The sequence below is a fragment of the Corapipo altera genome, unplaced genomic scaffold, assembly GCF_003945725.1.
Source record: "Corapipo altera isolate COAL_440 unplaced genomic scaffold, ASM394572v1 100, whole genome shotgun sequence".
NCBI lineage: Eukaryota > Metazoa > Chordata > Aves > Passeriformes > Pipridae > Corapipo > Corapipo altera.
Window position 1 is genome coordinate 849,414 of NW_020884952.1, and position 27,952 is coordinate 877,365.

The 27,952-nt window shown below is 38.9% G+C and overlaps 1 protein-coding gene and 1 long non-coding RNA gene across 5 annotated transcripts in view; one reads left to right on the top strand and one right to left on the bottom strand.

Moving 5' to 3' along the window:
• Positions 1-12,881, bottom strand: part of DNAJC24 (DnaJ heat shock protein family (Hsp40) member C24) — a 36,386-nt gene extending 23,505 nt beyond the window's left edge. For 2 of the 3 annotated variants that reach the window (XM_027663318.1, XM_027663316.1), the window contains exons 1-2: positions 12,800-12,881; positions 11,053-11,193 (exon numbers count right to left, since the gene is read on the bottom strand). In XM_027663318.1, the coding sequence (XP_027519119.1) occupies positions 11,053-11,160 (108 nt within the window). In that variant the 5' untranslated portion in view covers positions 11,161-11,193; positions 12,800-12,881. Of the gene's footprint in view, positions 1-11,052; positions 11,194-12,646; positions 12,684-12,799 lie in introns of those variants that run through there. The other variant, XM_027663317.1, reaches the window with a different exon arrangement.
• A 140-nt stretch (positions 12,882-13,021) lies between these two features.
• Positions 13,022-27,952, top strand: part of LOC113956618 — a 58,207-nt gene continuing 43,276 nt past the window's right edge. The window contains exons 1-3 of one of the 2 annotated variants that reach the window (XR_003530902.1): positions 14,090-14,189; positions 22,670-22,814; positions 23,196-23,327. This is a non-coding gene — a long non-coding RNA (uncharacterized LOC113956618). Of the gene's footprint in view, positions 13,182-14,089; positions 14,190-22,669; positions 22,815-23,195; positions 23,328-27,952 lie in introns of those variants that run through there. The other variant, XR_003530901.1, reaches the window with a different exon arrangement.

The window sequence follows — 27,952 nt, forward strand, 5'->3', positions numbered from 1 at the left end:
TTTCCTCCTCTCTACTTAGTGTCTGCTGCCAAAATCCCCATCTTTGGCATATTTGTTTTATATATTTACCTGCAGCAGCAGCAGGAGGGTTGCCACTGTAATTCTGGCTATACTTTTACAGAAGTAAATTCCAACTTCCATGGAAATAGCCATTTTCAATTTGATGCTTCTTGTGAAAGTCCTGTGATTGCAGAGCAAGTCTTACTCTAAGAAGTAATTTCTAATGAAAAATACTTTATTCTCAGAAGTAAATGATTAAAGTCTAAAGATTACATCATGTACAACCAGGATCCCTTTCTAATGCAACTGCTTTTATCATGGAATTGTAGCATTATACAACTGTTTTGAGCTTATTACACACTCTTACTGGTCTTAAATACTGACAGTGGGTCTCCAAAGAAATGAACTCTTAGTCCTTTCACCCCCTATTCCCCAGTCTCTAGAAAGATCCAACCCCATCAGACTGAGAGGAGTCTGATCAAACAGCAAGTCATTACCTCACATAACTTGCACATTAAATATTCACACCTTTCAACCTTTTCAAACTGAATGCTGAAATGAAATGTAAAACTTTTAGTTTCTACCGATGAAAAAAAGAAAATCAACTGTTGTATAAATAGAAGAAAGGAGTTATTTGGCTAATGAAGGTACAAAAATGAGGAGAAAAAACAGGAGCTATGGTTACCAAAAAGCACATCTTTAGAAGAAGCTTCTCTTTCATTTTCTTCTCTTCCACAGCTCCTTATTTTCCTATGAGGAGTCACCCAAGAGTCTCCAAAGGTACTTTAAAAAGCCCTTTGGAAGCTACAATATACAGCAGGAGAAGACAAAGCAATAGAAAAGCTATCAAAAACCAGCAAAGGAAAGAAGAAGAAAATCAAACATTTTAAAATTTACAGGAATATAAAGGTAAAAATAAAAATATAAAGGGAATCTTTAACGTTCTTTTAAAATTTCTGGCTCCTGTGCTCACAATCTACACTATTAAATGTCACATTAAAGGATGTTTAGGCACTAGTCACACAATAATGCCAGATACAGGAATGGTTAGGAAATCAGTTTAGGCAAATGCTACCTGCATGTGAAAGCAGCCCTTCCAAATCCTCTGCTGTATTATAGAAAAACAAAACTAGCAAACAACAACAACAAAAAAAAAAAACAACCAAAAAAACAAAAAAAAACCCAAACAAACCTCCACAAAAATCTAACCAACCAGGGTTGCTTAAACACTGAAAAAACGGGCATGAACCTTTCCAGCTGACAGGAACAGCAGTGCATGAAGGAAAACCCCCCGGATGCTGTTTCCTGGCTGAGTAACATCTGGCAGGAGGGCAGGGACAGGCGGTTTGGGGCACCAGCCTTCAGCTGGCACCGGGACTGGCAGCACAAACACCTTCCTGCAGGCCAGGGAAGTCAAACACTTTGCCACCCCACAACTTCCTAAGAACTGCTGAGCACAAAGCACAGGGTTTATTTGTGTTGTCCCCCCTGCCCACCACCATTAACACACTATTTCAAACCAATGTATACCACTCATTTTCCAATTCATTTGGAATACCTAAAAACGGACAGGCACCTTTAAGAGGTCAGATTTAAGCATAATGCAAAACAATCAAAGTCTCTAAGTCACTTCAGCTGCAGATGACACTGTGGAAACAAGGCCCTGAAGAATAGAGGACTTCTTTAAAAAAAATATTTATGAGCGACCAGAACTGTAACAATTGCACAACACTTCAAAAGCTGCAGGTAGTTTTGAGGTTTTGTTTTCCTGACACTATTTCTTTCAGCTTTCCCCATCTCTAAGGGATTCTCTACACTATTTGAAGCCTTTTAAGATCTCAAAGTAAGAGGTTGGACCCTGACTGAATTATAACTTTTAAAATGGACATGAAAAGCAACATATTAACAGAATTTAGCACTCAGTTGAGAAAATATTTATAACTTCTAAAATGGACATGAAAAGCTACATATAAACAGAATTTAGCACTCGGTTGAGAAAGCATTTGGGTGCAAAACCCGTGAATAAACCACCAACTTTCATGGGGCAGCTTAATTTGGTCAATAGCTTAATAAACATAGTACACTATACCCAAATAAAACCTAAGCACCACGGCCTTTTGTGCAGACAGCACTTTCCTATCTTTGGCAATGCCAAATAAACCTAAAGCAGCCTCAGAAGTTTCAACCCCTAAAATCAGAGGCCACGAAGCGTGCTGTGACTACAGCACAAACACTCCGTTTCATGGATATCACAGCAGTAAAAAAAAACCAAAACACAACAACTACAATTAAAAAAAAAAAAAAAATGTAAGTATTATTTCAAAAATTCACAGCCATGGTGACAAAACAATTCCAAACATTATCCACAGAATCACATAAACTTAGAAACTAGTTTGGTTTGGATTTGCTCGCAGTGATGGCTTGGATTGATCACTAGTTTGGTATTAATTTAACTTCTAATTTGAGGTTGGACATCGTCAGCAAATTTCCCCATTTGCAGAAAGGAAACAACTTTGCCAGAGTGTCCTCACCACCCCAAAGGGACACACTTTGCAGGTGCCTCAAGAAAATCACGTGACAATAGACTATTCTACTCACCAGAATTCATTCCTGAGCTTTTGGACGTTGACATTTAATAACACTCTATCTAGGCAGTCTTAGCCTTTCCAGAACTGCCCCATTTTAGAAAGGAACAATCAAGAGATGGAAAGGTAAAGTCATAACCTAGGACAAGTCACCAACTGCAGAAGAATAATCCAAGGGTTTCATCCCTTGAGTTTCAAGAGCAACATTTACAACCCTGAGAACCCATACCAAGCCCACACTTGGCACTGCTCTTCTGTACCAACAGGAGCCAACACTGCATTGCTCTGACAGAAGGTAAGTAAGTACCTCTTGGAAGAGCAGCTCTTGTTCAGCCTCCCCTCAAACACCTCCTTAGTTACTATCTAATGTTATGCCAAGAAAAGAAAAATGTTCAGCTAAGATGCTGCTCAGAAAACTCGTTCTTCTGCCCCTTCTTTGACCAGGGTCATTCTTAGGTCGTAAACCCAAGCAACACAGGCTGAATTTTTTCACTACTGTTAATTTATCAGGAATAACACTGAAGGGTCAAGTTTTGGCGAACAGTCAGTCAATATCTGACTACTCACTTTTCAGCCTTAAAACATTACTTTTAATGCACTGGAGATGAAATGAGAAAGAGTTTATCCACATTGCAGTCAGACTGCAATAGAAAGGTGAACTTTCTTACTACAATGCAAGCTACCTGCAAAGTGTCCTACAAGCCAACCCACCAAGTACAAGAATTCACCTCTTCCTTAATTCAGTTCAAACAAACTCATGTCTGCTGAGCATTTGAGCTCAATGGGACCTGGGAAAGCACTCCTGATCCACTGAGGCAAGGAAAAGATGGAGGGTGGGACACTTATGTCATTCAAATCGTGATTTTCTGGCTCTAAACTGTTTAAAGATGAAGGAAAGATGGAATGCGAGGATGCGTTGCTTTAACAATTTTCTGCAATAATTATATTATGTATTTCAAACACAAGGCAAAATTGCACTCAGAAAATGTATTTAAATAAAAAATTAAATACAAGTCCCCAAAACACTGAGTTTTACACGTTACTACATCACGGGACAGTATTTTTAAAATCTATTATCTGTCTCAGATTCAACACAAACACGGTAGACTTTATTTAACAGCAATAAGAGTTCTAACATAAACACAGCTATTGCAAGATGATTGATTCTACCCTTCACTTTTATGATCCTTCGAACTCGTGTTCTGGGGTTATAGCTTCTTTAAATAACTGAGCTGGTGCTTAACATTTCTGAAGTAGGCACTTGAATATATAGTGATTTCTGATCAGACATTTCTGATTTGAAAATGTTGAAGAGGCCAAGGTACTCTTGACTGTGGCTGCTCCAATGCTGGAATAATCAGAACATTTGCTTATATGAAAGCATTATGCTGGTCTATGTTGCTTCCTTCTCTGTGCTTCAATTCATATCTTTCCTGCATGACTTTTGTTTCAAATGTCTCACTTCAGAAATGAGATAAAAAGCACACTGTCCAATATAAAAGTACTTAAATATTCCTTTAAAAGTGTGAAAGAACACTTGTATTGTTATGGCACTGAATGAGCTAGTACTTCAGGTTTCATTTTTAATCAGAATTTTAATTTTATACTGCCTCAGGACACGGTGAGTATTTGTGAGTATTGAGCACCTTTCACAAAAAGTCTACCAAAGACAGTATAGACCCTTTCTTTAACATATTGTTACAATTAATAACTTATATAACCAGTGCACGAAATGCTCAATAGAGCCATCAGATTCCTTTGCAGAGCACAAATGACATCAAAGGCCAAGCATGTATTAGCCAAATCTCACCTTTCAACTGCCTGGTGCCCATTCTGTTATTTATGTACCTTGAATCTACAGAGGATTCTCATTATAACAAATAAAACATGGACAATAACCCAGTAAGTAAACAGATTAGGTTTAGAGATCATTTCCAAAGTAACACTACTTTCAGAAGAGGCTGAACTACCTGGAGAAGCAACGCATTACTTACTTGCTGGCTTATTTTGTGATGCTTTAAAAAACCACTACACGCTGCAAGGTAATAAGTGAGGCTGCTCCACATCCACGGAGCCCTGGCAGAGCACACACCAGCACTGTGTGTGCCCCTTTTCCCACTGAGACACCTCACTGCACCCTTTTCCTCTCCACCCACACCCATGATCTCTCTCCACCTCTCCTGCAGCTCAGGGTACCTTTCTCAGCCAGCTGGTGTGTAGGATGTGCCCAGGGCACACCTTCCAGCTGGTTGCTGACCAACCACAGCACTAATTGGTTACTCGGTGCATTGCATTTGATTAGCCAGCTGCCTAATTATGTAGAGCACGGGCTCCCATTGGCCAGTTACCCAAAAAGAGCACCAAAAAGAGGCCTAAGGACCGACTGCCCCCACTCACACCTCCACAGGAGCTCCAGCTCAGATGTGGCAGCACCAGGCGGGCCCACAGCGTTTGGCTTTTTAGACACCACACCTGGACACACACAACAAATCTGTGACGCTTCAGACCGAGAAAAGTTCCTGCAACATGATCATTGCCAGCCTAACTACCTGTTCTTCAGGCTTCCTACAGACTGCCATGATGAACTCTTCTGGTGGGAGGAAAGGAACAAACGAAAAACACCCCCAAAGGCAGGTGGATCAATGGAATGACAACTCTCGCAGCTTCGACAGCAGCAGGAACAGCAGTGGGAGCGTCCCCTGGCTCATAAAGCTCTTTGAATTAGGGACTTCTGTAACACTGAGGTTGTTTTGTACTACTACACAGGCTAATAACCAATTTTTCAAGTCACAAATGGAAAACATGACCCCTGGTTTTTTTAAGGTCATAATTAGGAAATGAGATGTAAAGAACAGCTCCACAAACCCCACCCTGAGCATTAAAACAATAGTCCTTTGTATTAAACTTGGTGGCTTATCTTTCTCTCTGTAGTAATCAGATTGACTTCAGTCCAGCTCCAACCATGCTGCACTGAACTTGTTCTGTCTATACTGTCAAATTACAAACTCATTTTCTACCAGCTGGGTGAAGGTAGGGTTAGCTAAGCATGATGATCTATTAAATATCTCTAAAAAGTAAGCTGCTATTCAAACAAAAATAAAAACCCTGCAAGGGCTATTCAAAAAGGAATACACACACTGCCTGATTTTAATTGTGAGAAGCATTTTTATGTGACTTCCAATGCAAAGCTCAAAGTGTTTTCATTTTCGAGGTTCAAATTCTCAATTTAAACTCAGCGTGAAGTTCCTCAGTAGGCAGGTCCTTTCAGGAGTAATACTGAATTTATTTGGCAACAAACTTTAAAACAACAATCCTGCAAGCAGGCCTTTAACTTTACATATGACATCCTCTGCATCTCTTGTGATTGCAGACTTTAGATGTACATAAATCCGATAAGATACAACGGATTTTTTCTCTTCAGAATGTCATATGTCTTTCCTCTAAACATGCTCCATGGAATAATCTCTTCTTGAAGTTATTATGCTTCATTAAATGAAATTTCTATTAATATCTTCCTTTATTGTTGCTGAGAGTCATTCTCACCTATGCCTGATGCTCTGTTTTCAAATTTTCTACACTTTCAAATAGATTAAGTGAGCACCTTAACACTTTGTATTTATATACACACACACCACCCCTTCTGATAAGAGAGATAATCTTTGTAACACTGTGTGTTAAATGGCACATTTATTTCCTCACCATATTAAAAATAAGAGCTTCTTGCATACTGCCTGCTCAAATTACATGGATTTTCTTCAAGATTAGGGCACACATTGTAACAGCAGCATATAATTTTCCTGCACAATAATTTTTTTCCAGTTGAAAGGTATCCTATAATATCAGCAGCGTCAACAGGAACAGACACCTGATTTTCAACCAGACAAAGCTTATGTGTTTGGTGACTTTAATTCCCAGTAAAAAGCAGTTTTCAGATACAAAGCAGTCACATGAAAATTCAAAAACAATCTGGTAACACATTCTTTGACCATAAAGTGCTAGACCAAAAGGGGATGTAAAAATTGTGCCAATAATAAGATGGTGTAACTTTTTTCTCTCCTACTTTTGTTACTCTAATTTTATCCTCAACTGATTTCATACAGATTCAGAAATGGAACATAAGCACTGTCCTACCTAAAAGCTGCATGGATTCATTGAAAAACCAAGTACAGAGCATAAAACCTGTTTACCCATTTCAGAAATCACCTTGTTGAAACTACTGTGCATCCAGCTGTGGATAAAAGGCTGTATGTATCCCAAGCATCTCAAACACACAGACAGAAGATTAAAGGCCAAACTCCTACCACTTCAGCAAGACACAAATTCTCAAAATTTGGTGCATTCTTTTCCAAGTATGGAAACTGCAAGTCTGTGCTTCAGTAAAGCACTTCAGCACGAACTTACAACAGCCAGTGAAGGAATCTTTGCACTGAGCTATGCCAGTTCCAAAGTACTTATTTGCATTTCTTTTCCCTTTCAGAACCACTGGCTCAAGCTCTGTGCCAGAGAAGACACTGAAGTATGACCCTGCATACACAAAAGTTGTATTTTTGTTGCATAAATAAGCTATTTATAGAATTGACAGTGGCACATGCATCTTGTGCCCAGAAATCTGTCACCTTCAGCTGCTACTGATTGTTACAATAACAAAGTATCAAGATGATCCGGAGTCATATAAGTACATAAAAATGTTTTATTTTTATGTGTGCATGCGAGTACACAAAAATGTTTTAAAACATAAGTTTAAGTTTCCTTAAGTTGCAAGGAAATTTTATAAAGACGTTTAAATACTTAGAAAGTGTGTGTGTGGGGAGGGGGGGGGGAAACAACAAACCTACTTTTAAGCCAAACCTGTTTTCTGTGTTGAGTTAATACTATTCTTAAGGATAGAGTTGACAAGATGGATTTGACATTACCTATAGTACAATAATTCACTTAAATGTATGTTGTGACCTGACCAAATGAAAAAAAATAAGTGCAACAAAGCAAAATAAGGCAAAAAGGTAAGCAAATATATTCACTCTAGAGGGGTGTCTATGTAGAGTTTTATTCTGGGTTATTAACCTTTCTAATCATCAATTTGTTAGAATTAACAGAAACAGCTTCTGTTTTTAAAACTCATCAGTTTTAAGCTAATTTACCCCTGTGAAGTCATTCTTACAAAGGTACAATTCAACCATTTTTAATTGCACACCACTTTGTATTATTAAGGTCAATCCTGAGATTTAACTGCAAATTTAGTTATCTTTTGGATGGCATATGGCAAGATCTCCAAAGCTTTTTAGCTTTGGAAATTTACATCTGCCTGTTCCTTCAAGATGCTAAGTGTACATGTGTTGACAAATACAGAAAATAGCAGATGGCAAAAAGCAAATGCTCACCACGAAGCATTGGGGAGCATTTGAAAAAGGCCTGGACTCAGACATTTGCCATTTTTATTTTAACAGCAGAGTTATGTTTAAAAATAAATTCCACCATCTATTCTGCTTGATGCCAATGAACAGATCAGAATACTGTGAGTTCAGAATTAATGTCGTATTAATTGTAACTGGTATCCATGATGCAAGTTGCTTTACAAAGTTTTGGATTTTGAGATTAGTACAGTTCTTCAGGAGATTAACTTGTGCTGCTACACATAAGCTGGAAAACTTTCTGTGCTGAACACAAAATTTGACATGAAACCTTTTAAAAGGCTGTGCTCACCTGCTGTTCCAGCCTCTACACTGGAGCTGCTGCCAGAGTCCCTAAAAACACTTGGATGCCCCTGCCCCTGCCCATGCCAATGGTGGCACTGCTTGTACCACCACCATCTCCAGGGACAGCTGTAGAGAACCAAAGGAGCTCTTGGAGCTGGGAAGTTACCAAGAGCTCCAAGCACAAGTCTGGGGAGCAAGGAGTGACTTCCCCTAAACAGGACACAAAAGGTAAGACAACAGGTTCATCCAGTGCTGTACTTTTTCCTAACCATGAACACTGGATGCTTAGGGAATAGCATCGGGATAAGACAAACTATATAGCAACACCTCCCTTATATATCCCACCAATATCTGGAAGTCCACAGCTCATGAATCCCTGAATCAGCAAGAACATTTTTTTGTGTTAACATGACCTGGCAAACTATTCTTTTATCAAAGTCTCACAACTTTGGACCCCCCTTGCACTCAACATCTGTGGCACAAACTTTCCCACTGTAACTAGAACACCTTTTAGGGAAGATATGTACTGTAGCCTCCAGCCACTCCTAGAGCCACTGGGGTTTTAAGGTGCATAAAAATAATGATGGTTTCATTACCACCATGCTTTTAAAGACTGTGCTGTAGTAGTAAGTAGACAATCAAGCAGATCTGTTGAGCTAAAAGAAAAAGATGAACAGAGACAGGACATATGGTAACAACAATAGACAAGCAGCAGATCTGCCTTGGGAAAACACCTACAAGTAAACATCAGTGGGGCTTTTTAGTCAGAGAGATCCATCACAGACACCACAAGAAAAAACAAAACAAAGCATATTCATTTTCTATAACACTTCTCACTGACTTTTCAAATAAAGAGCACAAACCAATTAGGTTGGAAACACACAGGTGCTAAAGAAAAGCTTGTATATTCAAAGATTATTTTCATCTTCTAAAAATACAGTCAGAGATATAGACAGACAGTTGTAAACTTTGACAATTCTCACTTCATACACTTCAAGATAATGACACGAAAATACAGCTCCATAACACAAAGGATCAGCTTCATTTATAAAAAATTCATACAGGAAAGGGACTATGTAGTTTCAGTTCAGTAACAGCTCTGAACAATACTTTACATGTGATTTTAATTCCATTATGACATATTGATTCACAGGGAAGAAATACATTAATTCCATCACAGTATTCTGTTTAAATTAGCTTCCTGTCTGAACAGAAAAGGTATTTTACACTGTGGTCCCCCCATTGCCTTCACTAAGAACAAACAGATCATTATTAATCTTTTATTTACATTTTACCCGTAATTCAGTAGAACAAAACCACTAGGAGGTCCAAGAAAACAACTATTTCTATTAGAAAGGGAACTAAGAAGCTTGATTTCCAAACATTGATTATTCCAATGTTTAATAGTGAGAACCAGAGGATTTAGGTCCTGTATCTGCACACAAACATCTTGTCAGGTGTTGAAACTTCAGACTAAGCACAGAGATCAGTTGCAGACAAAGAAATAAGTTCACAAGGAGCACTGAGAAGGAGTAGTACACCAGGGCTGCCAAGTGAATTCAACTAAAGAATATCAAAATGTGTAAAACCACAACATACTGGTGAAAGGACCAAACTTTAAGACCGTTTTTACAGTGTTTAGAGATAAAATAACTAAAAAAAACCCCAAAACACACCAACATAAAAAATAAACAAAAACTTCCCCAAACCCATGACTTTCAACTCTAACAAAACTCAGTCTCGTGATCACTGGGATTCCCTTTATCTCACATTAAATCCCCAACTTCTTATCACATTTGTTCTGACATCTCAAACCAAGCCAGATCTGCCATGCACGTGCTCTACCACCCTGCCAATCCTGACAGTCTAGCTAGCAGCTTCTAAAAAAAAGTGAGTTTTTCCCATAAAAGTGAGTTCTGCTCACCTCCTTTCTTCTTCTCTACCAGGTCACCAGTTTTCAAGAAAATTAGGAGCATAGTTACCTTGGGAATTCTATTTGTCTATCAAATCCAGTTGAAAACAGTCAACAGTATCAAACAAGACACTCTATTTTGCTCAGAAACCCAGGCCAAAGCACCTTTTGGGCAAAATGCCTGAATTTAGGGAAGGGAATAAAACAGAATAACCAAGAATCATGCAAAGTAACCTGGTAGAGCTCTGAGGTTCTTATGCACATGTAGCAGGGAGCTCAGAAAAAATTAAGGGAATTCACAGAACATGAAGTCCTGATGCACGACCAAGAACACAACTCCACAAAAAGACACCAGAAACTTGCAAATAAAATTAATACTAACCTATTTTCCTTCTATACATTTTCTATGCCATTACTGTAGGCTATCAGGAAAAAGCTTCCTTTTGTTCTTTGTGTCTGGTCTTTATGTACTCAAGGGTTGCATTCAGCCCACTGTAACTGCACAAATGACAGGAAACACCACAAGCATCAACCAGCAAATTTTGTGACTACGTGCTACAAACAATGACTTTTTTGACTTGTGTGCCTGATTATCCAGCCCCTGATAAACAAGTACTTGTCTCAGTGTACTGAGCTTAGCAAAGCTGGGAGACACATCAGTGTTTTGGAATGACACCACAACCCCTCTTTGCAAAATCTACTGATAACTCATAAACTCCAGGTGTTTTTTTCCAACTTGAACCAGCTTCAGGGAACTGGTATTATAAACATATTCTGATCAGTGATATTGATACAAAAAAAGTAAAAACAAAACTGGCAAGTCAGTGGTTTATAAAAATCATTTACTAATAAGCACACTTACTAATAAGGCAAGTTTTTGGTACTTCCTTTTCAGCTCTGCTGGACTGTCTGATGGTTTGGCTCCCAGGACCTTGTACCAATCCTTCTGTGTTGTCCTTCCAAAGGCCATTCCCTGACTGCCTTTGAAACTGCCTTCTTAGCACTGTGCAAGAAAACCAAATGAAGAGAATTACAACCTGAAACAGCAAGGACGTGTGGCAAACTACAGGATCATGGAACAGACTTTACCCCTCATGCACCAGCACTGACGAGCCAACTCTTCACAAATAGAATCGTTCCTAATTTCCTTACAGGTGCCCTGGATCTTATTTTGTTACTTTTTGAAATCCCAGGAACAAAGGCTTTCCTCTGGCTACTGTGATTCAAGCAGTTAGACAGGAGATGCAATGAGATTTCATTACCAGGAAAGGCACTCTCCTTGCTAGTGAGCTGGAGTCAGAGTCTGTGCCTTAACAAGCCAAGAATTACCAAACTCCTGAAAGTTGCTAATTCGTTTTATATCCAGCATGACTGACAAAACTTCTGAACCCTGTTCAGTCTGGTGCTTTAGGGTGAGCTTCTTTTCCCTAGGTGAAGGTATAATAACCACATCTAGTAATTGCTACACACTAAAAAAGAAAATCTGATACAAGCAGATATTATCAACAAGTCCAAGTCAACTGGGCTCCCAGTAACAACATCAGTATCCTGGTATATAGTTCTCTACATGAGAACTATTGTACAAAAAAAGAGTTTATTCACGTGGCCATTCCCTTCCATGAAGTGATTCAAGTTCTGTTGTGTCTCCTGTCCAAGTTCCTCATTATATCATGTTTCAGCAGCAATTCATTCTTCTTTAAAAATCATTTTGCATGTAAAATGAACTGTTTTGAAGCTGCCTGGGTTATAAAAATGCCTTCTATATAGACACTTTTTAAATTATACACTTTTGATTTTGAAATATGAATATACTGAATATTCAACATATTGAATCCACTCAGTATATTCAATATATTGCATATTCAAAATATATTCAACATATGAAATAATTAATACAAATACATGAAGCATATTCAACATGGAATAATTAATATGAATACATAAAATATATTCAACATATGAAAAAGTGAAGCACACAAAAGTGAGACATTTTGTCACTCTGTGAATGAGGTACACCCAAGAAGACACAAAGGTATATCTCGGTTTTTACATCATGACACTCACAGCAAGGACACTCCATCATCCTGCCGGGTAAGAAGACCAACTTTTTTACTATTAAGGTAAAAAGGCGTGTAAAAACAAGTAAACAAAACCGATCCAAAATATATAAAGTTAGCACAGGTCTCCAAGTCAAACCTAACTCGTTGAGCCATCTATCACCAAGTTAATGGCCCAGGAAGAAAAACAACAAACAGGAGAATTAAATGCCAGTCACAGCAGGGCAGTGTCCGAGCTTCCAGCAGATTCCTGGGTATAGTGGAACCACAACCTTGTGGTAGTTGATTTACCATGAACTCTCTGATGAGAAACACCACCGTCAGCAGGCAAGAGCTTTGTAAACAACCAGGTTTTATAATTTATTTTTTTTTTTAATTGCTGGAAGAAAGAAAAAGGACCTCGGGCCTCCGCAGCGGGCGGAGGGAGGCCGTCGCAGCCCGGGCCCGGCCGCGGTGCCGCGCAGCGCGCCAGGAGCTGCCGGAGCACCCCCGGTCCCGCCGCTCCCCCTCCGAGCCCCCCCCGAGCCCCCGGCCCGGCCCCGCGACACGCACCTGCCCCGCACCGCCGCGCCCGCCGGCAGCGTGCCCCGCGCACCTCGTCCGGCGGGAAACAACCCGCCCGCGGCTCGGCGGGGGAAAGGGGCCAGGCCGCCTCGATTGTTTCCAGCCGGACAGCGGCGGTGCCGCACCGGCAGGAAGCGCGGCCCGGGCGAGGCCGACGCGTCGCCATGGCAACCCCGCGGGGGGCGAGGCCCGCGTTCCCTCGGGAATTCGGCCCTCGGCGTTCGGCCCTCAGGGGTTTTGGCGGGACGGGACGCCGCTCTCCGCCTCGTCCCCACAGCCGCTCCCCGCGCAGGGACAACTCCTCCTCCCGGGGAGCAAACGTCCCCTGGCCCTGCCCTCCCGCGCTCCCTGTCCCGACCCCGCGAGCAGAGTAAGACGGTGGTTTCTTCCTAGGAAATACTTGTCCTAAAGTATAAGAAAGAAAGATAATCTTGATGAAAAAAAAATAATCGAGCTTGGGAAGCGGGACTTTTAAGGACGTAAAGACGTTTCCTCGTTAAACAAACAAACAAAAAGTGAAAACAAAGCTTAAGTTGGTGCTGTAGACTTCAGCCTTCGGAATCTCGGTCAAACCTACTTGGCGAAATATCTAAATATTAGTCCAGAATTAGTCCAAAATTAATTATAATATTCTATAAAGACATATTTCATATAATATATATTTATAGATACGTATTTATAATATATTAAAAATACTATACCTTTAGGTATATTTAATGCAAGAGTACAAGGTACCTTTAGGTATATTTAGGGCAAGAGGCAACGGGCAGAAACTGATGCACAGGAAGTTCCACCTGGACATGAGGAAGAACTTCTTTCCTGTGCAGTAAAGACTATGCACTGGAACAGGTTGTCCAGAGAGGGTGTGGGGTCTCCCTCAATGGAGATATTCCAGAACCATCTGGATGCAATCCTGTGCCCTGTGCTCTGGGATGACCCTGCTTGAGCGGGGAGGTTGGACCACTGGACCCACTGTGGTCCCTCCCAACCTGATCCATCCTGTGGTATCTTTAAGTGTGTATATACACCCTTTGACAACATTTTATGTGACGTGTCAGCACTAAAGCAACTTGTTGTCATTTGTCACTCCCTTTGAACTGTTTAAGTCAGGCTGTACAGACACTGTCAGGGAGAACTGGGGCTGTTGTTCCCAGCATATTGTTCCCCTTAACCACCAGTGCAGGAAGGGTGTGGGACAGTCAGATCTAAATCATGAACATGGAAAATTTATTTAAATTCTTCTTTATTTAAATTCTTCTCTAGGTGAGGATAGAGGTAGGGGTGGAAAATATCAGACCTACAGAACTACTCAAGACCTGGTCATCAGTGTGATTTTTGTCTGTCCTGGTCATCAGTGTCTCTACACAACAGCCAGCAGGTTGGTGTTTTGAGGTCGAATTGGTAACATGAGTTTGTCCATGTTGTCAAAAGGGAACTTGTGTTCCCTGAACATCCTTCAGAACTTGTGTGAGCCCTGGGACAATCCAGCCCCCTCTGCCAACGTGGTGTCAACTTCTGCAGCACCAGTGTGAGCAATTAGATATTTCACGTAAGTCACTGACTTACAGATGAGATGTATCAAGTATGAGCTCATTTATGTAGTCCCTTTTGAAACCAGAATTTACTTCTCAGGCAAATTTCCAGCGTGGTTGCATGAGTTTCCTTCTTGTCTGGGGCTGTTGTGTGAGTAGAGACTGTTGTTGTGGAGGGGGGAAATGAAGCAGAAGCTTGTAAAAGATGCAGGGATGTCTTGGAGATTGGTTATTACACCTGTGCTTTCACCACAAATGGTTAATATCCTTCTACAGACAGGATACATTTACAATATCTGTTATTTATCCTTTATGCCAAAAATTCTTAAATGTTGCACATAGAGTTTTTTCCCATTTAACTCATTAAAGGATTGGTACCCGAAGCCAGTTCATGAAGTAATTTATACTCAATCTATAGAAATTTAAGAGATTGTGAGCAATTGTATCCAGTAGTATAACTACCTGTAATTAGTTGTTGAATATAAAGTTAACAGTGCATGTTAAGGAAATATGAAGTTAGTGGAGCAATTTTGGAGGTGAAACACTCTTTTCTGTGCGTGCTCAGCAGTTCTACCAAAGTAAAAGAAAATAGACCATTTAATATAACAGTTTGGTGTTTATGCACCACAAAATGGTTAGATTATGAAGTTAAATCACTGCAGGGTTATCTGGCCTCGTCTGGTATGATAATTTTTGTGTCTCTGTTTCTTTTTTTAATTTTGGTCTATCCAATTTCAGAAGTCACCACATTATGTTTGGGTTAGTCATAGCTGATCATACCCTGTCTGGCTGTAATGACTTGTGTTGATCAACCTCAAGCCAATTTGGTCATCTTTCATCTCTAGAGATATAAATATTAGTTCAAGATTTATTCAGAGGAAATGGGTGTGTAGGGGAGAGAGAGCAAGGCAAGACTGACAGAACCCAAACACTCCCCATGGCTTTTGGCAGCTCCTGGCTGGTGAGTCAGCAGGCAGTTCAAGTAGGATTTGCTACTTCTTTCCTCTTATGAAGGCAAAAAAAAAGGAGTAGTTAAGTGTGGGGAACTTCCTATGACAGTCTAGAATGTGTGGAGACAGACAGGGAACTCATGGAGAAGACCTGGGTTTGTTGTCCCAAAATGAGAAATAGGACACTCATGTCTGTAAGGAATCAGGCTTCACTAGTTGCTTGATTATCTTAAATTATGTATAAGTGCTGATAATTTCACTGGAGCTGGACACCTAAACATGGTAAAAAGTTTCCTTCTTCTGTTTAACGTAAGATAAATGTAGTTTGGCAGTTTTAGACATTTTTCTGAGAATATATAATGTTTTTAGTGAATGCTTTATTTAAAACTGTCACACAGCATTGTGCTGTGTTGTCATAGAACTGCAGGAAAAGAATTATTTAAAGACTTCACTGGCCTACTGTGTGCTTCTATTACTACAATAAAAGATGAGTACAAATGAGGGACCAGACCAGAATTATTTTATTCTTTTAAGAAACCGCTGAAACATGCAGACTTTGTTAATGATGTTTTTAACTTCTGGAGACAACTGGTATTGTTCAAAATCTTTTTCGGAGTAGTAAACTCCTCTGATTTTTTGGTTTGTGTTGGTTTTGTATTGCTATATATGGAATCATGGAATGGTTTGGGTTGGAAGGGGACCTTAAAGACCATCTTGTTCCAACCCCCTGCCATGGGCAGGGACACTTTCCACCAGACAATGTTGCTTAAAGCCTTATCCAACCTGGCCTTGAACACTTCCAGGGATGGGGCATCCACAGCTTCTCTGGGCAATCTGTTCCTGTGCCTCACCACCCTCACAGTCAAGAATTTCTTCCCAATATCCAATCTAAACCTCTCTCAGTTTAAAGCCATTCCCCCTTGTCCTATCACTACATGCTCCTGTAAAAAGTCCCTCTCCAACTCTCTTGTGCCTTTGGGTACTGGAAGGCTGCTGGAAGGTCTCCCCAGAACCTTCTCTTCTCCAGGCTGAGCAGCCCCAACTCTCCCAGCCTGTCTCCACAGCAGAGGTGCTCCAGCCCTCTGAGCATCTTCATGGCCCTTTTCTGGACTCACTCCAACAGGTCCATGTCCTTATTATTCTAGGGGCCTCCAAGGATAGAGTACATATGTATACAAAAGAGAGATACATAGCTTATAAAAAACTCAGAAGACAAGTCTTTCTAGACTGCTTAGCATCCAGAATGTTCAGAATATTTGAGACATTACAATTTTTGCAACCAATGCCTTTTTAGTGTCAGAAAGGCAGAGTTATTTCTCAGGATTCCTATCTGGGCAAATATGTCCCTCTCTGGGCAGCACTTACATTTGTTAAACTTCTTTGTGCTGTTCTTGATACAAAGCACTGCACCTGAATGGGTCTGTTAGATCACTTGTTTATTTATGTAATTAATGGTTTCCTGAAAGCACAACCTCCTCTGCTATGTTGTTTGTCTTGTAACTGAGAAGAAATAGGATTCATGGGAATAAGGCCTGAAGAAAGCACCAGATCACCTAGTCTGAAATTTTTTATTTATTACAGGACTGTCCCAAGTTCAGTACGTTCTGTCTGACTGTTAATATTAAAAGATGGAAAATTCCTCTCTTGTGAGAAGGTTTCTTCAACACCTAACCATCCTCCTGGTAAAATTGGTTCCTAATTCTAAGCTTGAATTTGCTTGACTTCTATTTCCAGCCTTTATTTCTTCTTGCACGTTTTGCCTTAAACTGTTGTGTTTTAGTATCCGATATATACTGTTAAAATAAGCCCTGAATTTTGATTGGGTTTGATAAATTTAAAAGATTGAGCATGTTTAAGTCATGCACAGATGGATATTTTATCTTAAATAGTTTTTGTAATTGTTCTTCATTTTTTTCACCTTTGTAACGTGGCAGTTAATATCACCAATTAATTGATGTGGCAAGTAATAATATGTATTTCACTGGGGGGTCTCACTGATACTCCTGGTGTGCTGTTTTCATCTTGGCTGCTTAAGTCAGTACAGTGAGAACAATTTTTTCAAATGAAGTTTTCTGTCAGAACTATGGCAGACAACTGACTCAAAAAAATGGTAAAAGGGAAAATTCTGATTCTGTTTCTTGGGAACAATCGAGAGAAAATAATTTGTTCAACACTGGACAATGCTGAACTTCTTTTTTAATCTAGATATTAAAAATCCTTGAAAGAGTTAGGATTATTTTAAAACTAATAGTGGGGTTTTTTTCCTTTTTTTTTTTTTTAAGAGAAAGGGGTCAGAGACCTGAATGTTAAGTTCTTCCAGAATTTGTTTTAATTGGATCAGGTTTGTCAACAGTAAAAAGGAAAAGTTTTGTCTCCCAGGAGATGTGCATATGATAGACTAAATGTCATAATGATGTGAACAAATGAGATGTAACATGCACGGAAAATATATGTTTTCCATTAAATTTCCACAAAAATGATTGAAAATGTCTTGGGAATTATTTAAGCAATTTACAATATTGTTTAAAAAGGTACATCTGGGCACACTGAGTACAGTCTTTTGTCGTTCATTAGCAATGTATTTAATGAGGGTTTTTTTAAGTGATAGATAGTTAAGGTAACAGACAAGTGACAGATTGTTTGTCTTTAACGATTTCCCTATTTCAGGCCCATTACAAAGCAATTAGAAATCTGACAGCATTTTTACTCTGCATTACTGATCATCTAAAGTGATGAGAAATGAGAGGTGATGAATATTAATTGTATATTTTCATATAATTATCATAAATTATTACCTTGTCTAGTGCGCTGCAGGTGGAATAAAATCAATGGATGAAAATTCAGTCAAATATGATAATTTGAAAGATTTCATGACTTAGTTTTTGTCTTCAAAGTGCAGTGTCAATCAGTGTAAACCAGGCATACATTAACTGGGGGAAAGACAAAGATCCTCACACCTTTCCTCTCTCTGCTAGCACTGCTCAGCATGGCATTTACTCTTGTGCCCTGTGACAAATTATTTATCTCTTTTTTTTTGTAGCCTGCCACGTTTACCCTGGGCTTCTATCTATTCCTCTCCAACTTCATTCCATAAATATTTACATATGGCTTGAGCATTAAAACAGTATTAAAAGCACTGGGCTGAACGAGTAGCAGCTATTCTCATCTCTTGTCACCCACTTGGTAAATATGCACTGTAATGTGTTACTTAATTACACTGTGCTTCTATTCTCAGGGGAGCCCAGCCTCAACCAAAAATGAGGAGTGCTCATATGACTTGTTTGTTTAAAGTATGGGCCTTTATTCAAACTGTGTTCTAGAGATGCAGACATCAATAATAGACACCCACAACGAACAGTGGTTACACAATTTTTGCTTGGTTCCACACTATAACTTCTAAGTCTTCATGACACTATTATATCACAGGTCTTGAAAGGTCAAAGGATATCATCAGTGCCTTTCCAGACAGGCAGAAAGATGGCACAAAGATTGAACTGTCGAAGTAACAACGGATTTTGGCGCTCTGTTTTGGAATACAAAACTCCTATAAATTACAGCACTTAGTTTTATAATGCATCTCCTTCATTTACAGTTAGTGGAACAATAATAAAACCAGATTACTGATGCTCAAAATCAGATATTTAGGAAATGTGACTAGTGCTTGTTTTTTTCCCTGGGAAAACCACTTTAGTCTTTTAAGACAAAAACAAGAATGAAATCCCATTTATCTGAGGCAGCAGACCTTACCCATGGGATAATTCACTCTTTTACTGCATTTCCCTGCATACTTCTGGCTCAGAGAAGTGATTGAATTGGAGGAATCATAAAAAGAAGTTATTATGTCACTAAGCCTGCCAGAATCCATGTACTTAAATAAAAACTGCAAGTGCAAATTTATGGGTTTTTATCTTGATTTTCAATGCTTGATTTTGCAAACTTGATAATATAAAAAAACTGCATTTGAAAAATCACGTTATTAACGTGATGTTTTACCTTCCAAAACTGCTGTGTCAGTAAGGAAGTGTGTGGTGTAAGGCTGTGGAGAGTTTTCTCGTGGTGGCAAACCTCACAATCATCTACTGCCTTAATTTGCTTTCTTCGATGACCACAAAACCAGGGTTAAACATGTACTCTGATAGTGACCAGAGGTGGAAGGAAAGGGTAACAAGAGCGAGCACTAGTGTAGATAAAACCTTCAGGGGTTAAATCCTCTGAAATGTGTATTTTTCATATATGTATTAAACACTTTCCTGGGTCAACAGCAGGTAGTTAGTTACAAGCACGCTGTTGTTTGAAAGTAAAGGTCTCATTCATCAGTAAACTGCCATTATTGGTCACACTTTGTCAGTGTGGTATATTCTAATGCCCATTTTCATCCTAAAATGGAAAAGGTAGCATGACTAGGCTGGTACCACCAGGCATCATGGTCGTTGTAAGGCATCTTATTTAAGAGTTGGATCTTGTCTGAAGTCAAGGTCCAACTCTGTTTGAGTTTAAATTATGGATACATAAAAGTCAGCTTATTTTTCCCCCAGTTGTATGCTAGTACATTCTGTAGTAACTGTTGTAATTTCAATCCTAGTTTTGTCATGTAGGCTCAGTAGATTTACTAAGGAATTGCATGATGTTCTGTGAGATTGTAAGAAAGGATTGCTCTGTCATACACATATTTCCCAATATCCTTCTGCAACTGTGAAAGGAAAGAGAGCCATTTTATGGCTTTCCTTTTTTCATGTCTGTCACTGAACACAGAACAGTTTTAATACCCATCCACCCTGTCAGTATTAAAATTGCAGTTGTGCCTGTCCTGCATGTGGATTTTTCAAACAAAAGGACCTCTTTTCTTCCTCTCCCTCTTGTACATATGTTCACATTCTGCTTTAGTCACATGCTGCTAACCATGTGTGTAGAGCCACATGTTATGTCATATTCTTTTTTAAAATTCCTGTAATGAATAGACTGGACAAGACTCCTTTTGTTGCCATACCTGGATCTTTATTCTGATATACTCAAACCAAATATTCAGGGGTTTGAAAAGCCTTTTCAGAACTGGGGATGTTTAATGTCACTTTGGTTACTTGCTACTGCAACTGCAATGTACACAGAGGCAAGGGAGCAACAACTGTGGTGTCCACAAAGCCTGAAAACGTGACAGATTGACAGTATTTCACAGCTTATGTTAAAACCAGCTTCTTTAGAAAGGTAATTATAAAATGAAATATTTAGTTCTGGTATTCGTTTTATTCATTTTATTTTAATGGGCTCTTTCCAAGATAATTGGCTATGTTTTCACATGTTTGTTCAAAAAAAGTACCAGGCTAACTGGCTTTTTGCTTATTTTCTTTAGAGATACGGTTTATAATTTATCATTTGATGTACACTTTTCCATTATGTGGATTCTTTTAAAGGCCAAAGTACTTTATGAGTATGGCAACAAGTAGTAAAGTGCCTTTTAGTATTACAGGGAAGAATATAGTTGCTGTTCCTCAAATGCCATCTAATTATATATTCCTATACTACATATATTTTTCAGTCTTACCTTCAGGAAAACTGTTGCCTCTTCAGTTTGACCTGAAAGGTGTAGTTTGAAGATACAGCTGTGCTGCTCTAATGACCAGTTGTCAGTGAAAGTGGCAAAATTCTTCTGCCATTCCTTCTTCACCTGCTTCAGTCGTGTGCTATAGGAGATCACCTCAGTCAAATGGAAATAAATGTTGCTGAATAAAATTTGCTTTCTTTCTGATTTTTGTAACTGGTACTGAGATTCACCTGGTTTAATATTAAAATTACGTTTCAGCAGTACAGTTGGGGTTTTTTTTGGCTCACAGAATTACTCTGGTCTGCTTTATTACGTTATTGGTACCAGTTACCTTAATGTTGATTGGGGGCTGGGGGAGGTTTTCTGTTGATGTTTCAGGCGAGTTCAGGGCCCATTGTGTTAGACTCTGTACAGACAAATCATTAACAAAATCCTCTCAACAAAAAGTCAAGTCAATCTATTTAACAGAAGATCTAAAAGAAAGAGTAGTTCAAGAAATTTGGGAGGGCAATGAAGCAGCAACCTCTTTGCATCACTGGTCAAGTTTGTGAGACTTATAGGTTTTGTAGCTGTTTTCAATGAACACAGTGTTAAAAGTTGGTCGTGCTAATCTAAATGACATGAGGATGTGTCTGCATTTTGTGGACTGTGAAAATGATCATATATATATATTTCAAATGCAAACATTCATTTAAGAAATGCACAACAGGGCTTCAGTCCTGCAAAGAAACGTGTATACTTCTATTTGCACTGCAGTAATGGGCACATTGACATGCTTAATATTAAACAACTGTGTATGTGCAGAAATTGGCTCTTAAACTGTAAGGCCAGCTTCAGGTTTGCTTTAGTGTTTACTGCTACTGTTGGTTTTTTACTGGTAGCTGTGATTGCTAACTTGTTATACATATCAGCCCAGAAAATCTTGTCCCTGAAAAATAGTGCAGCCAACTGTGTATGTAAACTGTGTGTTGTTTCTTTTCATTAAAAGGAAACATATTTGCAAAAATTGATCTTGGTGCAATATTAAAGCAAGCACTCAATTTAAGAGCTTACTTTGTAAGACTTTGCCAGCAGAGCTTTTGCAGTAACAGCATGAAAGTTTCCTTTCCCCAGGTAATGGATGGCAGATCTTATAAGTAAGAAAAAGATAATTTAAAGTTTTCTCAACTGTCCAGCCTGTATGAATCAATTACAGGTAAAATATTAGACTCTGTGTATGTCCAAAAGCCAGTGATCTGCCTTAGGTTTGAATTAGGTGTAAATTTTGACCTGGACTCAGGTAATTTTATCTGGAAGTCCATTGCATACTTTTCTTCTCCTAAATTATAAAAAAAAAGAGAACTCTTCTTATTAAAAGAAATAAATATTTACAAAGCTCATGATTTCCTGGTGATGTCTCTGTAGAGACAACTTCTGAAACACGGAAGTTTTTCCATTTCAATAGAGGTAGAGGAGATGGGACCAGCAGGGAGAAAACAAGAGGAGAAAAGATGGATTTATTGAAAATCTGATTTCAGGTGTTTCTGATTTGATTGTATGTACAGATAATCAGATTAATCTAAATCCACAAAGAATGTAATTTCTCTCTTTATTTATAGCCTCTAAATTTTCATTTCAGTTTCAAATCTTGCAGCTCCAGAAAAGAGAAATATGCAAAGTATAGAGAGATTCCAAATGAAACTCTGTCCAAATCCCACCATATTCTCAAAAGCTGTAGAGAGAATAATGATAAAAGATTGGTTCAATTTTTGTAAATCACTGTTTAATCATCAGTCTTAAAAATTAACAAAAAGCCTTCACTTTCATTTTGGTTACAATCTTTTGTACTTCTAAACAGGAAATGGCAAACAACAGAAGTCTGATAAGTGCTCAGGAAAAATGCCATATGGCATGTGCACCATCACAAAAAACACGATGAGCTCTAAACTCTGCAAATGTCTTCGTGCCACAGGGATGCACAACCTACATTAGCAAAAAAAACTGTGAGTAAAGCCATGGCAACTTTTCACTCATGTAATTTGTCAATGATGCTTCATTTGCTTCTGTGTGATAAATTGAAAAAATATAATTGACTAAATATTTTGTTAGCCTCAGTCTCGGAATAAGGATGAAGAGACGTGGAACATTTAAAATATTTTTATGGTTTCTCTGTATGATGTACTCTCAGTTTCATTCGAGCATGGGGGGAAATATCTCAAAACCCTACAGGCACGTTGATTTTTAACTTTGGTTCTCTATTTAAAATTTTTTAGTTCTGAAAAGTGTTTGTGAATCCTTCATTCTGGGTCCACCTGCAGCTGACTTAGTGGTCTTGGAATCTAAAATAATTTTCTTTGTCTTCTCACGTCTCTTTGTCTCTTTAGATACCAGCTCTTGCTCTTCGGTCAAACAGCAAACCGGAACATAGGGCCGTGGTGTTTGTAATTGATTTCGGTCAGGAGAGCTGAAGATACTTTTGTAGCGGAGGAAGCATAAGAACGATTAAAAATGACAAGGTACGGCACGGATTTATTGAAGGGGAGCGATCCCAGTGCGTCTGGAGAGCCCTCACCAGGGCTGTGCCAGGCGGGCAGCCTTGCCAGGGAGGGGCAGGAGCGGGGCTGGTGACAGGGTCACACCCGTCTGGTGACAGGGTCACAGCAGGGCGGGGGGTCACTCCTGGAGCGGAGCAGCAGGACGGGGCAGGACAGGGAGAAGGGCCGCGTGTGTGGGGCCCGGGCAGCCCCCGCGGGAAGGAGCGGCCCCGCGGGGCCGTCTGGCGGCTCCCCCCGGGCCCTGGGAAGGGGGATCCGCTCGGCTCCGCTCTGGCAGAGCTGGCCGCGAGCCCAGCAGCCAAACCCCAGAGCCAAACCCCTCCAGCCACCGCGGATCCCAGGGTGCTGCTCCCCTTTCTGTGCCGCACAGAGAGCAGATGGCAGACACTAACTTGTGCAAGTACGAGTGACACTTCAGCTTCAAACTTCTATAGGGTTTTTTTGGCCTTGTTACCTACCCAGCTAGTAAAACTACACTATGGTAGCTCAATTATCAATTTCTTTAGGAGCACTTGTGTCTATTCCCATTTTTCGCCCCCATTTCTTTTCCAAAGTGTGGCATCTTCATTCCTTGGACATAAAGTAGTTTTTGTCTGATCTGTGTCTCTGGGATGAGACAGAAGAGATGCATTGGGTGCTGTCTAGTTTCTTGGCTAATTAAGAAGAGAGAGTAAATGCTCTCAGATTATTGCTATAACCAAAAAGAACTGATCAAACATTTTCTTGTGCATTAAGCACCAGTTGCTTCCCTGAGCAGTCTGGTTTCTTTTCTTTAGTGTACTGGAGAAAAAGTTTCCATGGCCAGAGGTCTGTGGGATGCCAGGGTTTCAGTGGGGAAGTGACAGAAAGGAGAAACAGTTTCTTTCTATTCATCAGCTCAGAGATCCAGTGTAAAATTTTCATTCAAGCCTTTGGCAAAATTCCCAATAATCTCACTGGGACAAGAGTTTCACTCGCAGCCTGTACTTATTAGGTTATTACTCAGCATGTACTCATTTAGAATGGATTCTAGTTTCGTGATAGCCTGTAATTGGAAAGAGTGTTAGGAGAAAAGTAGAAGATATGTTTTTTATTTTTGTTTTCTTTTCATAAAAGGAAAACAATCATCACTTTTTCTTTCCAGCTGCTGTATGAGCTGAGATCAGTTTAGTTTACTTGGTAGGTGTGAGGTTTACAGCATTATTTGTTGAAGAAGGTCCTTCTCAAAATGATAAAGATTGTGTGTGTAAAGCTGTCCTTTGTTGAGTGAGTTATTATGAAGGCAGCTTCCCAAACATTGAATTTGATAAACTATCGGGTTTTGGTTTTTACCTTGTAAAAAATGTGTACTGTGGGTTTCCTGTATAATGGAATGAAATTTAGAATTTTCACAGGTCTTATGATGATGTTAATGGAGACCTGTACCAGAAAATGTTTCAGGACCATAATATATGAAACATCCTCTGCTCACTTATCAATATAAAAATATATTAAAATGGTTATCTGGGGCATACATGCATGCAGTGCAACAAAAATGTAAATGCAAACAAATATAAAACTCATACGACAGCTCAAGAAAAACAACAATGCAAACAAATAATGAATAATATAAGATTTGCTTAATCCCTCCATCATGGTTAAGATCTGATATTGCCATTATTTTAATTTTTAGTACCTTTAATAGATAAACAAAATGTCTTTGCTGTTTAGACAATGCTTTTCTTGAGAAATCCAACACAAAGTACAAGTACAGAAATAAAAATAAGGTAAATGTAAGCAGGAGAATATTGAAATAAATCCCTATATCTTTGGAGCAACTACTGAAAAAAAATAAAGCAAAGAATACATGCTTGTCAAATATGCAGTATAAATAAATAATTTAAGTGAAAATGGATGACTAGAAATAACAAAGAGAAGAGCAAATAATGAAAGGCTAAAGGGTGGTTGTTACATCTGATGTACTTCGTTGTATATTGTAAGTAATTGCTATCCATAAAAAATCCCATGGCTTCACTATAAGAAAAAGAGACAATTTGACAGGCAACACTGGCAGCAAGAGACAGCAAGTACAAATCCTTGGCAACTGTGATTATCCTGCTGTTGAATTCACGTCCCAAACTGTGTGATAACTTTGACCTGTATCGCTGGTACGGAACCAATGTCTGTTACAGTAACTATATTTTTCACTTATCAAAGGAAATCATTAGCCATGTGCAGATTTATGTCTTAGAAAATTGTATGGACTATTTATTTACTTCTCCTTAGTACACTGTTGTTTTCTATTTAAAGAAGAAATATGGAGATGTGCTTTGGTTACACGATAATGAGTAATTAGAAAATTGCACCGGAGCAGCGGAATAGAAATTTTGGTCTGATGTAGCTAAACAATTTCAGCATGTAGAACTAACTGAAAGTAGAAGTTCCTTTTGTAATAATTACAAAAAAGCCTCAGTGTTTTGGCCATGAATAAACAGCAGTTTAATTGCTTTTATATGGGAAAAAAGAATTGTTAGAGCTCTGCAGGTTTTTAGTTGTTTTCATTTCTTTTCCTGTTTAAAGTTCTGGTTTCAAAATCTTTTCTCTCTGTATCTCTATCTGGGCATCTTTCCTTGTGCTGTAGAAATAGGATCACAACATCTTCATGTTAGCAGCTAGCAAAATTTTCCTTTAATATGGAGTAAAATTCTTCCTGACTAGTGAATACCATTTCAAACTGACTCTTTTATGCAGTTTCTACATATTAAAACTTTAATTTTATGGTGTTCAATCTCCAGGAGAATGGGCACCGGAGTTACATCTAATCTGAGGTTTCTCAAACTATAAAACAGCTCAGCAGTGCAAGGGTAAGATTACTTTTGGTAATTGCACTCTTGCATCTTCTGTTTGAAACCACCTCAGTGAAGGAATTGGAGTGTGTGCACAAGTACCCTAAGGTTTACATACACTGTACACATAAATAGTTGTTATGAGGGGGGAAATTGTAAGGAAAAGCTGGACAAGGACTGGGGAACAATAATACCTGTGGTATATTCCTTGTATAGTGTAATTTAGTGACAGTAGGTGTTGAAAATATATTGTTGAAAATATAGGCATACAAAATGTGTGTTGAAAATATTTGCTACACCAGCCCTCTTACCTGAGGGTTTACTTGTCCTGTGAGCAAGGTCCTTGGTGGGTAATGCTAACAGTATTGTTTTTATTCCATCAGAGTAGTTTGTGAGTGGCAAGTTACGATTTTATCTGGTAAAGAATCAAGGAATCTACAGAGTAAATAGTGGCAATTAATACATTTTTATTGTATAAAGAAATTTCTTCCCGGTTTTGTGGTTATTTTCTGCTTTTGAAGTGGGTAACAAAGTGGTCTTTTAAGGAAAAGAGTACTTGCAAAAAATAATGTCCTCTTGCTGTCACTAGTCAGAATGAAAACACAGCATAGTGTGCTCAGATATCATAATACTAAAATGAGTTTTCTTTGATTGAACTCCAATATTTAATATTCCTGAGACAGTATATTAGTTTAAGGATTTCCTAGAAGGAAATACTGCAATTCATGTGGACAAATGTTAAAGTTCCCATTTGTTGTGATATCATTTTTGTAATTTATAATGGGAATGTTCTGAAACTTTAGAGTTGTTTGAATATGAAAGGAGAATGAGGGCTTGACCTCATCCAATTCCTTTCTTGCTTCATCTTGATCTTTAATACTGCTCTTGGCACAGTTACACTAGTGCTGATTTGGGTCTCCCAAAGACTGGATAAAATTAGATTGCTTGATCTTCATATGGGTGAATATTCCATCCAGGCTTTTGGCCTATGGTACAAAGTAATTTTGTGCCATTAATAGTAGCCTCAAATTGAAAGTTGGAGGCTTTTGTTCTCATTATCTTTAGTGTCTTTATGCAAATAAAACCTTTTTTTCCAGCTTATGAGGTAATTTAATGTTCATTTTGTGCGAAGGAAGGCTAGCATAGTCTTCATGCTAGTGCAGTGTGGCATAGCTGGAATACCTGCAGTACTTCACCATAATCCTGTCCTACAGCACTTTATACATTTCCCTTCTGATCTTGGCTTGTGCAAAGATTAATTGAGCTGAATTATGAAATAATGTTACAGTTTGCAGAAATAGGAATTGGTTTCATAAGGTATTTTGCAACTTTGATTAAGATATTGTAGGCTTTTCTGAGCTCTGTACAGTTAATTAGTACTAATTTAAAGTAGTTGAAAGTCCAGAGCAAAAAGATAAAATTTTAACCACATTTATCATATTTCTGTGTCAGAAAACCTTTCCCTCCCTGCTCAAAAAAGCTGTTAAAATACTGAAGGGAAGCAGAGCTCTAGACAACTTCTATTTGCCCACAAGGTTTGCCTGCAATCAGCAATGGTATCAAGCAGGTCAAGACTTCAAGATTGTTTTACACATCAAACCAAATCAGTTCAGAGCTGTGATGGAGTATCAGATGTATAGACAGCTACAAATCAAGCAGTACAGACAATTTCTGTCTTATATCACCATCCAAGAGAAACAGAGCTGAAAGTGTTCCCACAGGTCAACTAAGGTAATCAAAGCTCTTCTCTGTTGCTTTTAATCAAGAGTGTTGCAGTTCAGT